Here is a 12,479-nt window from a genome sequence, read left to right as displayed (position 1 = left end):
GTGGGGAAACGCAATCGATTTAATTGCTCACCGAATTAAACCGTGACACGTGGCCACATAAATGGGATAAAATCCCCATATTGTCCCTGGACGACGCTCTGGACAAGGGGGCAACTGATGTATAACCAAAAATCACATCTATTGTTCTTCCAGAAGGGTCGTCCAGAGAGTTGCGGTTAGCCAAACATCAGGCCATCTTCAATTCGTCCAGATATCTCGTCCTTGGGATGTTGGGCAATTGATCACTCCAGGGAATCAAATCGAGAGAATCGTCCATGCACAAGGTGCATGGACGACCACGCAACGACACAACAAAGAGTCGTCCATGCGCAGAGCACATGGACGACTACGCAAACACTTGGCGAACTTCTTAGCGGTTTATCAACCCGCGTTCATCGCCGCCAATCCCTCCACTGCATGTAACTTCCAACGGCGGTTATGATTTTTTGTAGCCGTTGAGGAGGTTATGTCCGAATTCCAAGATTTTGGGGGAAGTGATTGAACTAGTAACCGCCCTAGAGTACCCTATATAAGGCCCGGTCTTCACCATGCAAAGGTATGAATTTCCTGAGATTTTACATTGAGTAAAGTTGAAACTCCATTAGAAGAGAAAAACTAACTTCATCATCGGAGGGTTTTTGGCCGGCTTACCCCGGTCACCCTTTGACTGCTTTCTCTCTTTGTAGGCCTCCGCTAGCGCTGTAGTCCACCGAAGCCGAAGTGTTCAACTAACTGATTCCATACATCATCATAAGGTATTATGGGCATTTAGGTTATTTTAAGGTTTCATGAATATTTCGGTTATTTTTAAAGTTTTTGAATTTTATTTCACTTATTTTATATGTTAATGAGAGAATTTTGGTCATATTGAAGGTTTTGCGGTATTTTCTCCTTTCATACAATTTATAGCTATTTTTAAGCATGTATAGTTTCAATGTTATTTTTTATTTTTTATTTTTTTTATTTTTAAGTTTAATCCTATTTTTGGACAATTCATTGTTAAATTTTTAGTTATTACTAAGCAAAAAAAAAAAAAAAAAAATCAACTTTAGTTTTATTTTCTCTCAACATCAATTTGAAATAGAATTTTCTCTCTCACATATCATAGATTATTCTATTAGTTTCTTTTTTATGAAATACATTATGACTCATTTGCCCTTTTAATTTCACTATAGAAAAATAAATATTCTAAAGCATTTCTCTAACTCTAAGACAATGATGATGATATTTTGGAACTTATATGAATACTGTCATGAGTTTTATTAAAACTAATTGTTGATCTACGCAATGCGCGAGAATATATAAATATTATGTAATGGGGTGTAATATATAAAAAGTAACAATTACTTCAAACATTATCTATATTTTTGTTTTAAATTTCTACATTTTTTTTTAAAATTTTATCTATACAAATATATCATACTATTAATTTTGTATGTTTAATTAATATTTCTTTAAGGTGAACCATATTCTTCTACATTCTATTGTAGTGTGTTATATTTGCTTAATATACAACTAAACTTTATAAGTTTGAAATTTATTATTCAAATGTCTCATTTTTTAAGAAATAAGGAGATTGTCATAATAATAAAAAATATCACAAAATTACAATGTTATCTTAACTAAAATGAAAATGAAACTAAAGGAGTAAAATATAGAATTTATAATAATTCATTACTCAAAAAATTGCTAGGCATATTCAAACTCATAGCCATATGTAAATTGTGTTTTGATATAAACTCAAATTCATATTTCCAAAATTCAACAAAAGCTATAAAAGGGAGATAGAAAACTTTGTGATGTGAAATTTTTTAAAAAAAAAAAAATCAACCTTTATCAAAGTTATAAGAAAGAAAAAAAATCCACCAAAAAAAAAAAGTAAAGAGAGAGAGAGTACTCACAATTTTTTTGTAAGAAAAATATGGATTCAATGGGAGACGTGATATCAAATTTATACAAAATAAAATGGGGAGAAGAAGAGTCAAAATATAAGAAAGCGAAACTGATGAAAGAAGTGTAACAGTAAAGTAGAGAGTAGTGGGGAGATAAAGAGACAAAAAGGGAAGGAAGTGTTTGAGAAAGTGTAACAGTAAATGTGGACTAATAGGGTGAAAAATAGTTTTTTTTTTTTAAATAAGAATAGGGAGAATAAAAGTTTTAAAAGAGGAAAGAAGAGGTGGAAAATAAATGGATGATGTGGTCACTGAATTGGCTCAACAGGAGTATAGTAACTGTGGGGGGAAAAGGTCCAATCTAACATAGTGGGCCTAGAGCCCCATGTGAGGATTACTATGCGTCCGAAGAGAAGGAGATGGTAAGGGCAAGGACCATCTGGAAGAAGGATCCCCGGAAAGAAGGATGGTTGCCGCCCGAGGAGACTGCCTTCCGTCCGAAGAGATTATATTCCTCTAACGCGAATAGTATGGATTAATTGAACGTATAAAAGGTCAAAATGATCTTCTGAGGACTCCTCCTGATCAAGATAAGCTCTGAGTATACTTGGAGACGATAAGGATGAAGAAATATCTAAAGAGAAAGCTGCTACCACCGTATTTAATACTCTGCAGCAACTTTTCTGGCCCTATTTATGTGGAGAAGACCCCTGAACAGTGTATTCTCACCTACCGCCACTCACACAGAGTTAAAGGATATGCTTGACATGACATATACTCAAGTAGGCTCACGGATGAGGTACAAGTGGACGATAGAGATGAGGAGAAGGGAGGTTATATAAAGGAAAGAAGCTCCTCAGAAAAAGGGGAGAGAGAACAAGGGAGAAGAAAACGAAAAAACTTTATTGTAACCCTAAGATCTATATTCACCACATAATCAATAATATGCCTCTTCGGACACCTATTCTTTATGTGTAAATTTATGTTGGTTTATACATGAGGGTTGTGATTAATTGTTATCGATTCCATAATCAACCTAGCTCTTTCACCTATTCTCTACAAATTCATTGTTTTGGGCTTGGGCTACAAATCCTAACCCTACAATTGGCGCCGTCTGTGGGGAGAGCTTGAGTGTAAGGGGAAACAGCAGCAGTTGGTCATGGCCGAACCAGGGCAACAACCGGCAGAATCTGGGGCGTCCCAGCATATAAACCCTTTTCTCAATTTGGAGCGGAGATAAGATCGTGAAGGCAGTGTGCATACTACACACACTGAGCGAACTCAACCTTATGGCAGAAGTCATGTGTCTTATGCAGAGAAGAATAGCATGAAAATAGAGATTAAAAGGTTAAGAAGGGAGTTACGCCGTGCGAAAAGAAAGCATACTGCCTCGCATTCTGATGAAGACTCGAGTGACGAACAAGACATCACTTATGAACAAAGGTCTTGAACTCCAATCAGTGAATCTTTTTCATATGAAGATGAACACCCTCGCAAGAAGCAACCTCAAAGGCCATCACATGGAGGGGTGGGAAATGATGCCATGAGCAAGGCTTTGAATCAAATCTCTAGGTCACCTTTCACGCGCAGGATTGAAGGAGCAAAGCTTCCTCGGCGCTTTAACCAGCCAACCTTCACTATTTTCAACGGTAAAATGGACCCTGTGGAACATGTGAGCCATTTTAACCAAAGGATGGCTGTCTACTCCAGAGATGAAGCTCTGATGTGCAAGGTATTCCCTTCTAGTCTTAGACCCGTGGCAATGAGGTGGTTCAACAACCTGAAAGTAGACTCCATCAATTCCTACCAAGAGCTCACTCAAGCTTTTGGTTCACGTTTCGTCACATGCCGAAGGGTGGCCAGGCCCTTGTCTTCTTTGCTATCCTTGAGCATGCGTGAAGGTGAAACCCTTAAGGTGTATTCAGATAGATATTGGGAGATGTTTAATGATATGGAGGGCAACTTTGATGCAATGGCCCTAGACACGTTTAAGTTGGGTCTCCCCACTGATCATGGTTTAAGGACATCCTTGTCCGGCAAACCTGTCACTAACATGCGTCAACTTATGGACCGTATTGAAAAATATAAAAGGGTTGAAGAAGATCAGCAGCAAGGGAAGGGTAAGGATAAGGATAACCCCCAGGACAGGAAGTACTTCAGGTCGGATTGTTACAACAACAATAAGCTGTAGAGAGATTTTGCTGGGCAGTCGGGGTCAACAAATGCTCAAGCAGTCAATACAGTGTTCAAGGAGCCAGTTCATCAAGTTCTGGAAAAGATCAAGAATGAATCATTCTTTAGGTGGCCGAGTAAATTGGTAGGGAACCCTGAGAGACGCAATCACAATCTCTATTGTCAATACCACCAAAACCATGGGCATGCCACTGAAGACTGCAGAAGTTTGTGGGACCATTTGGACCAGCTGGTCCGTGAAGGCAGGTTGAGGCATCTTTTGCACCACTCCAGTGGCCAAGGAGGTCAAGTGAATTTTGAGTTCGAGAAGAGTGGTTCTACGAGACCTCCATTAGGTATTATTAACGTCATTTTCGCAGCGCCAAGAAGAACAGGGTCCTGGCCGTCCAAAGTTATGTTAGTAGCTCGGCTACCAGCAGGGGATATTGGTCGAGATCCGAGGAGCTCTAGACCGGTTGTCCCGCCTATTTTAGGCTTTTCGGATGAAGATAAAGCTAGAACCATTCAACCTCACGACGATGCTTTGGTAGTCACCCTCAGAATCGGGGGATATGATGTGAAGAGGGTGATGATGGATCAGGGTAGCGCGGTGGAGATTATGTATCCTGACCTCTACAAAGGGCTGAACCTCAAGCTTAATTACTTAACTCCATACTGTTCTCTCCTGGTTAGCTTCGACGGAAGGATGGTCACCCCAAATGGGTAGATACGGCTGCCCGTACAGACTGGCTCAGAAGTAGTGGAAGTGGATTTCATTGTTGTAGATGTTTATTCCCCTTATACGGCAATTGTAGCTAGACCTTGGTTACATACGCTAAGGGCTGTTTCCTCCACTCTGCATCAAAAATTTAAATATCCATCCGAAGGGCGCGTTTGTGAAATCCGCGGAGATCAATCCTCGGCTAGACAATGCTTGATGGCTGCCATACGACACGAACCTGAGACTGAATCCTCAGTCAGGGCGGAGGGAGACTTATAGCAGTTAAGAGGTCGATTGTCACCCGTCGAAGATCTTGATAAAGGCGCTAAATGCGAGGACTTAGTGCAAGTTTTAATTGGGGGCAATCTTGAAAGATACTTTCAAATTGGGTCTCAAATACCTCAACCAGAAAAAGAAGAGCTGATTGATTTCCTTAAAAGAAATATTGATGTATTCGCCTAGAGTACTTACAAAGCCCAAGGAGTAGATCCAGAGTTCATTTGCCATCATTTGAGGGTCAACCCATTGTGTGTACCTAAGAAGCAGCCTCCTCGGTGGCCATCCAAAGAGCATGCGGACGCAGTTAAAGAAGAAGTGATGAAGCTCAAATAAGCTGAGGCTATTAAAGAAGTTTTTTATCCTAAATGGTTGGCAAATACTGTGGTGGTAAAGAAGAATAGCAGAAAATGGCGAGTTTGTGTGGACTTCACAGACTTAAATAAGGCTTGTCCTAAGGATCCTTTCTCTATGCCGAAAATCGATCAATTAGTAGATGCTACTGTCGACCATCCTCGGATGAGTTTCTTGGATGCTTTCCAAGGTTACCATTAGATACCGTTAGCCCCAGATGACCAAAAGAAAACCGCTTTTATTACCCCCATTGATAATTACCATTATAAAGTGATGACATTCAGTCGAAAAATGCAGGTTCTACTTATCAACGAATGATGACCAAGATGTTTGAATCACAATTGGGCAAAAGCGTTGAGGTCTATATAGACGATATGGTGGTAAAAAGCAAAATTATTTCTGAGCATGTGAAGGACCTTGATAACGTTTTTGAAACCTTGAGGAGACACAAGTTGCGCTTGAACGCATTGAAGTGCTCATTTGGTGTGGGATCAGGTAAATTTTTGGGTTACATGTTAACGCACAGGGGAATTGAGGTCAATCCCGATCAGATAAAGGCTATTCAAAATCTGCAGCCTCTTCGGAATCTGAAAGAGGTTCAGAAGTTAATAGGGATGGCAGTTGCTTTGAACCGATTCATCTCTAGGTCCGCGGATAGGTGTAAACCCTTATTCTCGCTGATCAACAAGTGGAAGGGATTTGAATGGATTGAAGAATGTGCCTCAACTTTCTAACAACTTAAAGACTACTTGGCTCGGCCATCGATTATGTCTAGCCTTGAACCAGATGAGGTCTTATTTGGCTATATCGCAGTGGTTCCCCATGCTGTAAGTCTAGTGTTGATAAGAGTAGATCAAGGTATACAAAGGCCAGTTTACTGTGTGAGTAAGTCTCTACATGAGGTCGAGATCAGATACTTGCCATTGAAAAAAGCTATTTTGGCAGTAATACTTGAAACACGAAAATTGCCCCACTACTTCCAAGCACATACTGTCGTTGTGCTCACGCAACTCCCGCTTAAGACCGTACTTCGAAGTGCCGACTACATGGGGAGGATAGCCAAGTGGGGCACTATCTTAGGAGTTTTTTATATCAAGTATATGCCTCACACTTCAGTCAAAGGGCAGATCCTTGCGGATTTAGTGGCTGAGTTCACGGAACCCAGCTTAGAAGAAATAACGACAGAGAGAGACATGGATGGAAAATCGGTTGGCATGATTTCTCAACAAGATCTTGCCCGCTGGGAAGTATATGTGGACGGCGCTGCGAACCGGAAAGGTTCTGGAGTAGGGCTAGTCTTGATATCTCTAGAGAGAATCATCATTGAAAAGTCATTAAGGCTGGATTTCGGTGCAACTAATAACGAGACAGAGTATGAAGCCCTATTGATGAGAATGTGTATGGTCCGAAGAATGGGAGGAAAGGCAGTGGAGTTGTTCTCGAACTCAAGATTAGTTGTGGGCCAAGTATAAGTGGAGTTTGAAGTGAAGGATGAAAGAATGCAAGGATACTTGAATTGAGTCAAACGTCTACAGTCGAAATTCGAATTTTTCAGCTTGCTACATGTTCCTAGAAGCAGTAACGCACATGCAGATTCTTTGGCCACACTAGCCACCTCTTCAGAGCAAAATTTACCGAGAGTTATCCTCGTCGAGGATTTCCATGAGCCCATCGGGACAGGAGGGGATGCAGTCCGAGTCCACCAGATCAGAGACAGTCTCTACTGGATGGACCCTATAACCAAATTCTTGAAAGATGACATTTTGCCGGAAGAACGGGGGGAGGCTGACAAAATTCGAAGGGAGGCAACCAGATTTTGGCTGTCCGAGGACCAGAAATTATACAAACGATCCTATTCGGGACCACACCTGTTATGTATTCATCCAGAGATGGCTGAGTCGCTACTAGAAGAGTTGCATGAAGGAATTTGTGGGAGTCACACTGGAGGTAGATCTTTGGCTCACCGAGCCATTACTCAAGGGTATTGGTGGCCGAACATGCAAAAAGTAGCCCATGATTATGTAAAGAAGTGCGATCAATATCAACGATTTACGCCGAACATACATCAACTAGGTGGAGTCCTCAACCCATTATCTAGTCCATGGCCGTTTGCATAGTGGGGTCTGGATATAGTGGATCCATTCCTAAAGGCCGTAGGAAACGGGAAGTACTTTCTGGTTGGCACAGACTATTTCACCAAATGGGTTGAAGCTGAACCTCTGGCCAATATCCGAGACGTAGATGTGCAAAGATTTGTATGGAAGAATATCATTACTCTTTTTGGAGTTCCTCATACTCTCATCTCGGACAACGGCTTACAGTTCGACAGTAATGTGTTTCGGAGTTATTGTAGCGAACTGGGAATCATGAATAGATACTCTGCCCCTGCCTACCCTCAGGGGAATGAGCAAGTTGAAGCAGTTAACAAAGTCATAGTTAATGGATTGAAGAAGAGATTGGACAATGCGAAGGGCAAGTGGGTTGAAGAGTTGCCACACGTGCTTTGGGCTTACAGAACTACGCCTCGCAGATCTACTGGAGAAACCCCTTTTTCGATGACTTATGGCGCTGAAGCTGTCATTCCTTTGGAGACGGTGTTCCCAACTCTAAAAACTAGCTCGTTCAGTCCGACCAGCAATGATAAACTTCTAGAAGCAAGCTTGGATTTGATCGAAGAAAGGAGAGAAAATGCAATGGTTCGACTGGCACATTACCAGCAGAAACTCAGGCAGGGCTATGATGCCAACATAAAGCTAAGGCCCATAGAACCCGGTGATTTAGTACTCAGGAAAGTCGTTGGCACTGCGTAAAACCCAATTGCCTGATTGGAGAGCCCAATCTGAGCCTTTCCCCCTTTCCTCGCTTCAGATCTCTCTCTCTCCTTTCTATGTGTGTTTTTTGGTTTGAAACCCAGTAGATCTGGCTTTTATTTTTTTATCTTTCCTGTTTGGTTACTGAGAAAATGATAAACATTTTGACTGAAATGGAGATTATATTATATATTGCTTTGCTTCTGCATTTTCTAATTTTCTTTATCGTTTATCTTAGTGTTTTTGCATGTAAGTTTTGGATTGGAATTCAGAATTCCCTTTATTTTCTTCATTTTAGCTTCATCAATCAGAGGCAATAGGAGATTTTAAACCGTGGGTTTTCTTGCAATTGCAGTACAGGAAAAAGAAGGAAGAAGGGAAAAAAATTGAATTTTAAGTTTTAACGCCGTTTGTTTGGACTGTTAAATTGGACAGATGTCAAAATTTTAAGTAGGGAACCTAAGGACTTGTTTGGATGCTTTTTTTAATCACTCAATTTTCGTCACTCATCACTCATCATTTATCACTCATCGTTCATCACTCATCACTTATCACTCATCACTCATCACTTTAAAATACCACACCTTTTTGGCACCATCACTCAGTTGCCATCACTAAATATTTTTCACACTGTTTGTGGGACCCATGCCTGACACACACACAGCCCTTAATAACTCTCTCTACCTCTCCTTTTTCTTTTCATTTTTTTTCCCTTCTTCTTTATTTGCCTCCCCTGAACTTTTCTTTGCTTTTCATTTGGAAATCCATCCTTTTTTTTTCCCTTTGTCTTTAGGATTTATATATGTTTGTTCTCTCTCATGCATAGATCGGTGGACTGGATTCGAGACGACTTGTTCATTGATGGTGGTGGATGGCTTTCCACGGTGGCCTTTGATTGATGGGTTTGGTGGTGCAATGGGTTTGTGGTGTTGCTGTTGAAGTGTGGCTGTAACCGACGAAGACTCGATTGATGGATTTGAGTTTGCTTTTTCTTTTTGTAAAGTTGTGATTTATAACTATGTTTTATGTTGGCTTTATTCCATGACAAAAAGTGTTGTAATTGCCTTAATTTATTTCCTTGTATTTTGTGGGATTTTATTGTATTGGGTTTAGTATCAAGTTAGTGAAGACTCTAGCTTAAATGAAGAATCAGTAGATCTCGTGAGTGTCTCGCTGGAAGCTATCCTGAGAGAGAGCCATGTAAGAAGCACATGTTGGAAGCTGAAGAGTCATGCCAGGTTGTCGTTTTCGTGAGTTTCTCACAGGTAAGGCCTTTCCGCGAGATAGTCGCGAAACATTCTGCTTGGAGGATTTTAATGTGTGATTTTCTTACCCTTCACCCATACTATATATACCCTCATTACCCACAAATGTTGGAGAGGCTATTCAGTGAGAAAAACCCTAGAGAGGTTTTCTAAAACACATACACCCATCTTTTGGGAGAGAGTTACTCATCCTTAGTAAGAAATCATTGTAGCCTCTTCTCCATCCCTCTCCCATTATCATACCTTGAGAGGAGATTTGTACCCAAACACAACCGAAACCTATTCAGAGTGTAGAAAGTATTTTGGAGCTGCTGGGAAGCATTGGAAGAAGCCAAGGATGGCATATGCAACATGGAGCTTGTTACGGGATCTGGAGAACTAAGACAAGACACGGTTCCGAGAAGTCTTGTTGGAGCAGGAACTTGGAGGGCTTAGATACTTCGGGTAGATTAGGCTTGGAGGGTCTCTTGCTAACCCATGTATCCCAACTGATTGTCTACTGGATTGATTTCTGCTTAGAGGGCGGCGGAGAGGTTTTTCATCGAGTTCTTCAGTTTCCTCTTCGATAACATGTCTTGGTATTATCTGTATTTGCATTTCTCTTCCATACTCTTATTCATTTCATTTTTACTGTTGTATTGCTTTAAATATGGATTAGAGTAGTTGTCTTACTTATACGCTTGTGTTTACACTATTCCGCACTTAGTATTAAGTTAGTGTAAAATCAATCAAGCCGTAACTTTAATTTGGGGGTCTAAACTGCTCGTGTGTTTTTGACACATTTCCGAGCTTTCACTTTTTTTTTTTTTTTTTTTTTTAATGATTGAGAAATCTGGGTTTTNTACTTACAGTTTTCTGAAAATATTTCTTGGTAGAAAGAATTTTATATCTTTAACTTGTAAAAATATATTACTTTTTGGGCAATGATATTAGTTTTTACTTCAAGAAATATTGTTTTAAAAAATATGGAGATAAGTGCTGCTTTGAGGCTTCATTTAATTGCTGAAAATATTTTAAGTTTCTATGGGAAAAACTTTTCCCCAGCCTCCATCTGTTTTAAGGAGAATTTTAGCATATGGAGACTTTTTTTTCCTGTTTATTTTTGGAAAATTTTAGTGAATTTTTTTATTTTATAATTTTAATCTCTCTAACTCCAGCTTTGCCTATAGCCGCCGAGCTCCTTTCCCCTATGCGAAGCTCCTATCCACTTCACCAAGTTCCTTCCTCATCTTTCTTTGTGTCCATCACCATCACCGAGCTTTGTTCCCTTCTCTCTCTCTTTAACTGGTGAGCCTCTCTTTCTCTTTGTAACTTTTATATATTTATATGTATGTATTGTACGTCGCATGCTTGGTAGTGATTGATTGATCTAAAGTTTTAGGGTTTGTTTGGATGCTTTTTTTTCATCAATTTCTGTCACTCATCACTCATCACTTTAAAATACCACACCCATTTGGCACCATCACTCAATTTTCATCACTCAATATTTTTCATACTGTTTGTGGAACCCATGCCTAACACACTCACAACCCCTAAAACTCTCTTTGCCTCTCCTTTTTCTTTTCATTTTTTTCCCTTCGTTTTTCTCTGCCCCCCACCCCTAAACTTTTCTCTGCTTTTTGTTTGGAAATCCATCCTTTTTTTCCCCTTCGTCTTTAGGATTTTTTTTTTTTAAATTTATATATTTGTTCTCTCTCATGCATAGATCAGTGGACTGGGTTTGAGATGACTTGTTCATTGACGGTGGTGGATGGCTTTCCTCCATGGCCGTTGATTGGTGGGTTTGGTGGTGCGATGGGTTTGTGGTGTTGCTGTTGAAGTGTGGTTGTAACCAACGAAGACCCGGCTGATGGATTTGAGTTTGCTTTTTCTTTTTTATGATTGAGAAATCTGGGTTTTTTTTTTTTTTTTTTTTTTTTTTTTTTTTTTGTGTGTGGAGAATTTGGGTTGGTGATGCTTTTTATTATTATTATTATTATTATTATTATTATTTATGATTGAGAAGTGTGGCTGATTGTTTGCAACCAAACCCAGAAACCTAATGTGAAAAAAATAAAAAAAGAACCTAAGTCCAGAACTTCACCGTCATGTTCGGCGCAGGTTGGATGAAGTGGGGGCTCGGTCGGCATGGTTGGGCAAAGGGGATGAAGTGTGATATGCTTGGATTTGGGAACGAAGAAGAGTTTCTATGGGTTGGGTTTTTTGTGTGAAGGAAAAACTATTGGTGGGGACGTGAAAGGGGAGCCAGACTTGATAATGCACTAACAGTGGGTCCTTATACGTGTGTTTAATTACAAAAATGCCATTGAGTTCTGAGTTATGAAAACTGAAAATAGCTAAAATGTATTTTCAGTTTCCATAATTCATAACTCAAAAATCAAAGAATTGAGTGATGGAAACAAAGTTATGGAAATAGAGTTATGGTGCTCCTAAATGGACTTCTCGCTATAGTCCCATCATTTTTGAGTTATAAGTTATGGAAACAGAGAATTGAGTCATGGAAACAGGCCATCCAAATAGCTTCTAAGATATTGCACTTAAGTTTTTCCCATGTCACTTTATAACTTTTTGATAATCAATGAGAGAATTATTGGAAGTTATTAAGAGTCTTGTAACTCAATTGACATCATTTAATATTTTCAACTACTATTGGTGTTTCCAACAGAAACATCAGGGATTGAACCCGCCCTCCAAGGTAAACAGACAAACATGAAAATAATTTATAAGGAAATAAAAAAATGAAGAAAAAGAATATTAGTGCCAAGATAATAAGAAAGGGCCATTAAAAGAAGGGAAAAGATGGAAGGAAACCTTTCGCAGAGAAGTGCAAGAACACCCGTGGTTGGAGCTCCAAAAGCTTGTCCGTAGGACAGTAGCACATAACGACTGCACCCTTTCTCTATGGAAACCTTGATGACTATGATCAATCCAGAGAAGAGCAAATTGGCAATTACACAGAGAATATATGGTGTCAATAAATCAATCTGGT

At 39.7% G+C, this 12,479-nt stretch overlaps 2 protein-coding genes across 2 annotated transcripts; both read left to right on the top strand.

The window, feature by feature from the left end:
* Positions 1–3,546: 3,546 nt before the first annotated feature.
* Positions 3,547–4,083, top strand: LOC136068015 (uncharacterized). Its single transcript, XM_065774609.1, has one exon. It carries the CDS (start codon positions 3,547–3,549, stop codon positions 4,081–4,083), a length of 537 nt encoding a protein of 178 aa, XP_065630681.1.
* A 2,099-nt stretch (positions 4,084–6,182) lies between these two features.
* LOC136068014 (uncharacterized) lies at positions 6,183–8,225 on the top strand. Its single transcript, XM_065774608.1, has 3 exons — positions 6,183–6,881; positions 6,951–7,436; positions 7,533–8,225. Exons 1-3 carry the CDS (start codon positions 6,183–6,185, stop codon positions 8,223–8,225), a joined length of 1,878 nt encoding a protein of 625 aa, XP_065630680.1.
* Positions 8,226–12,479: the final 4,254 nt, after the last annotated feature.

Source organism: Quercus suber, unplaced genomic scaffold (genome assembly GCF_002906115.3).
Source record: "Quercus suber isolate HL8 unplaced genomic scaffold, Cork oak 2.0 scaffold_95, whole genome shotgun sequence".
Lineage (NCBI taxonomy): Eukaryota > Viridiplantae > Streptophyta > Magnoliopsida > Fagales > Fagaceae > Quercus > Quercus suber.
This window is presented reverse-complemented; position numbering and strand designations above follow the sequence as displayed.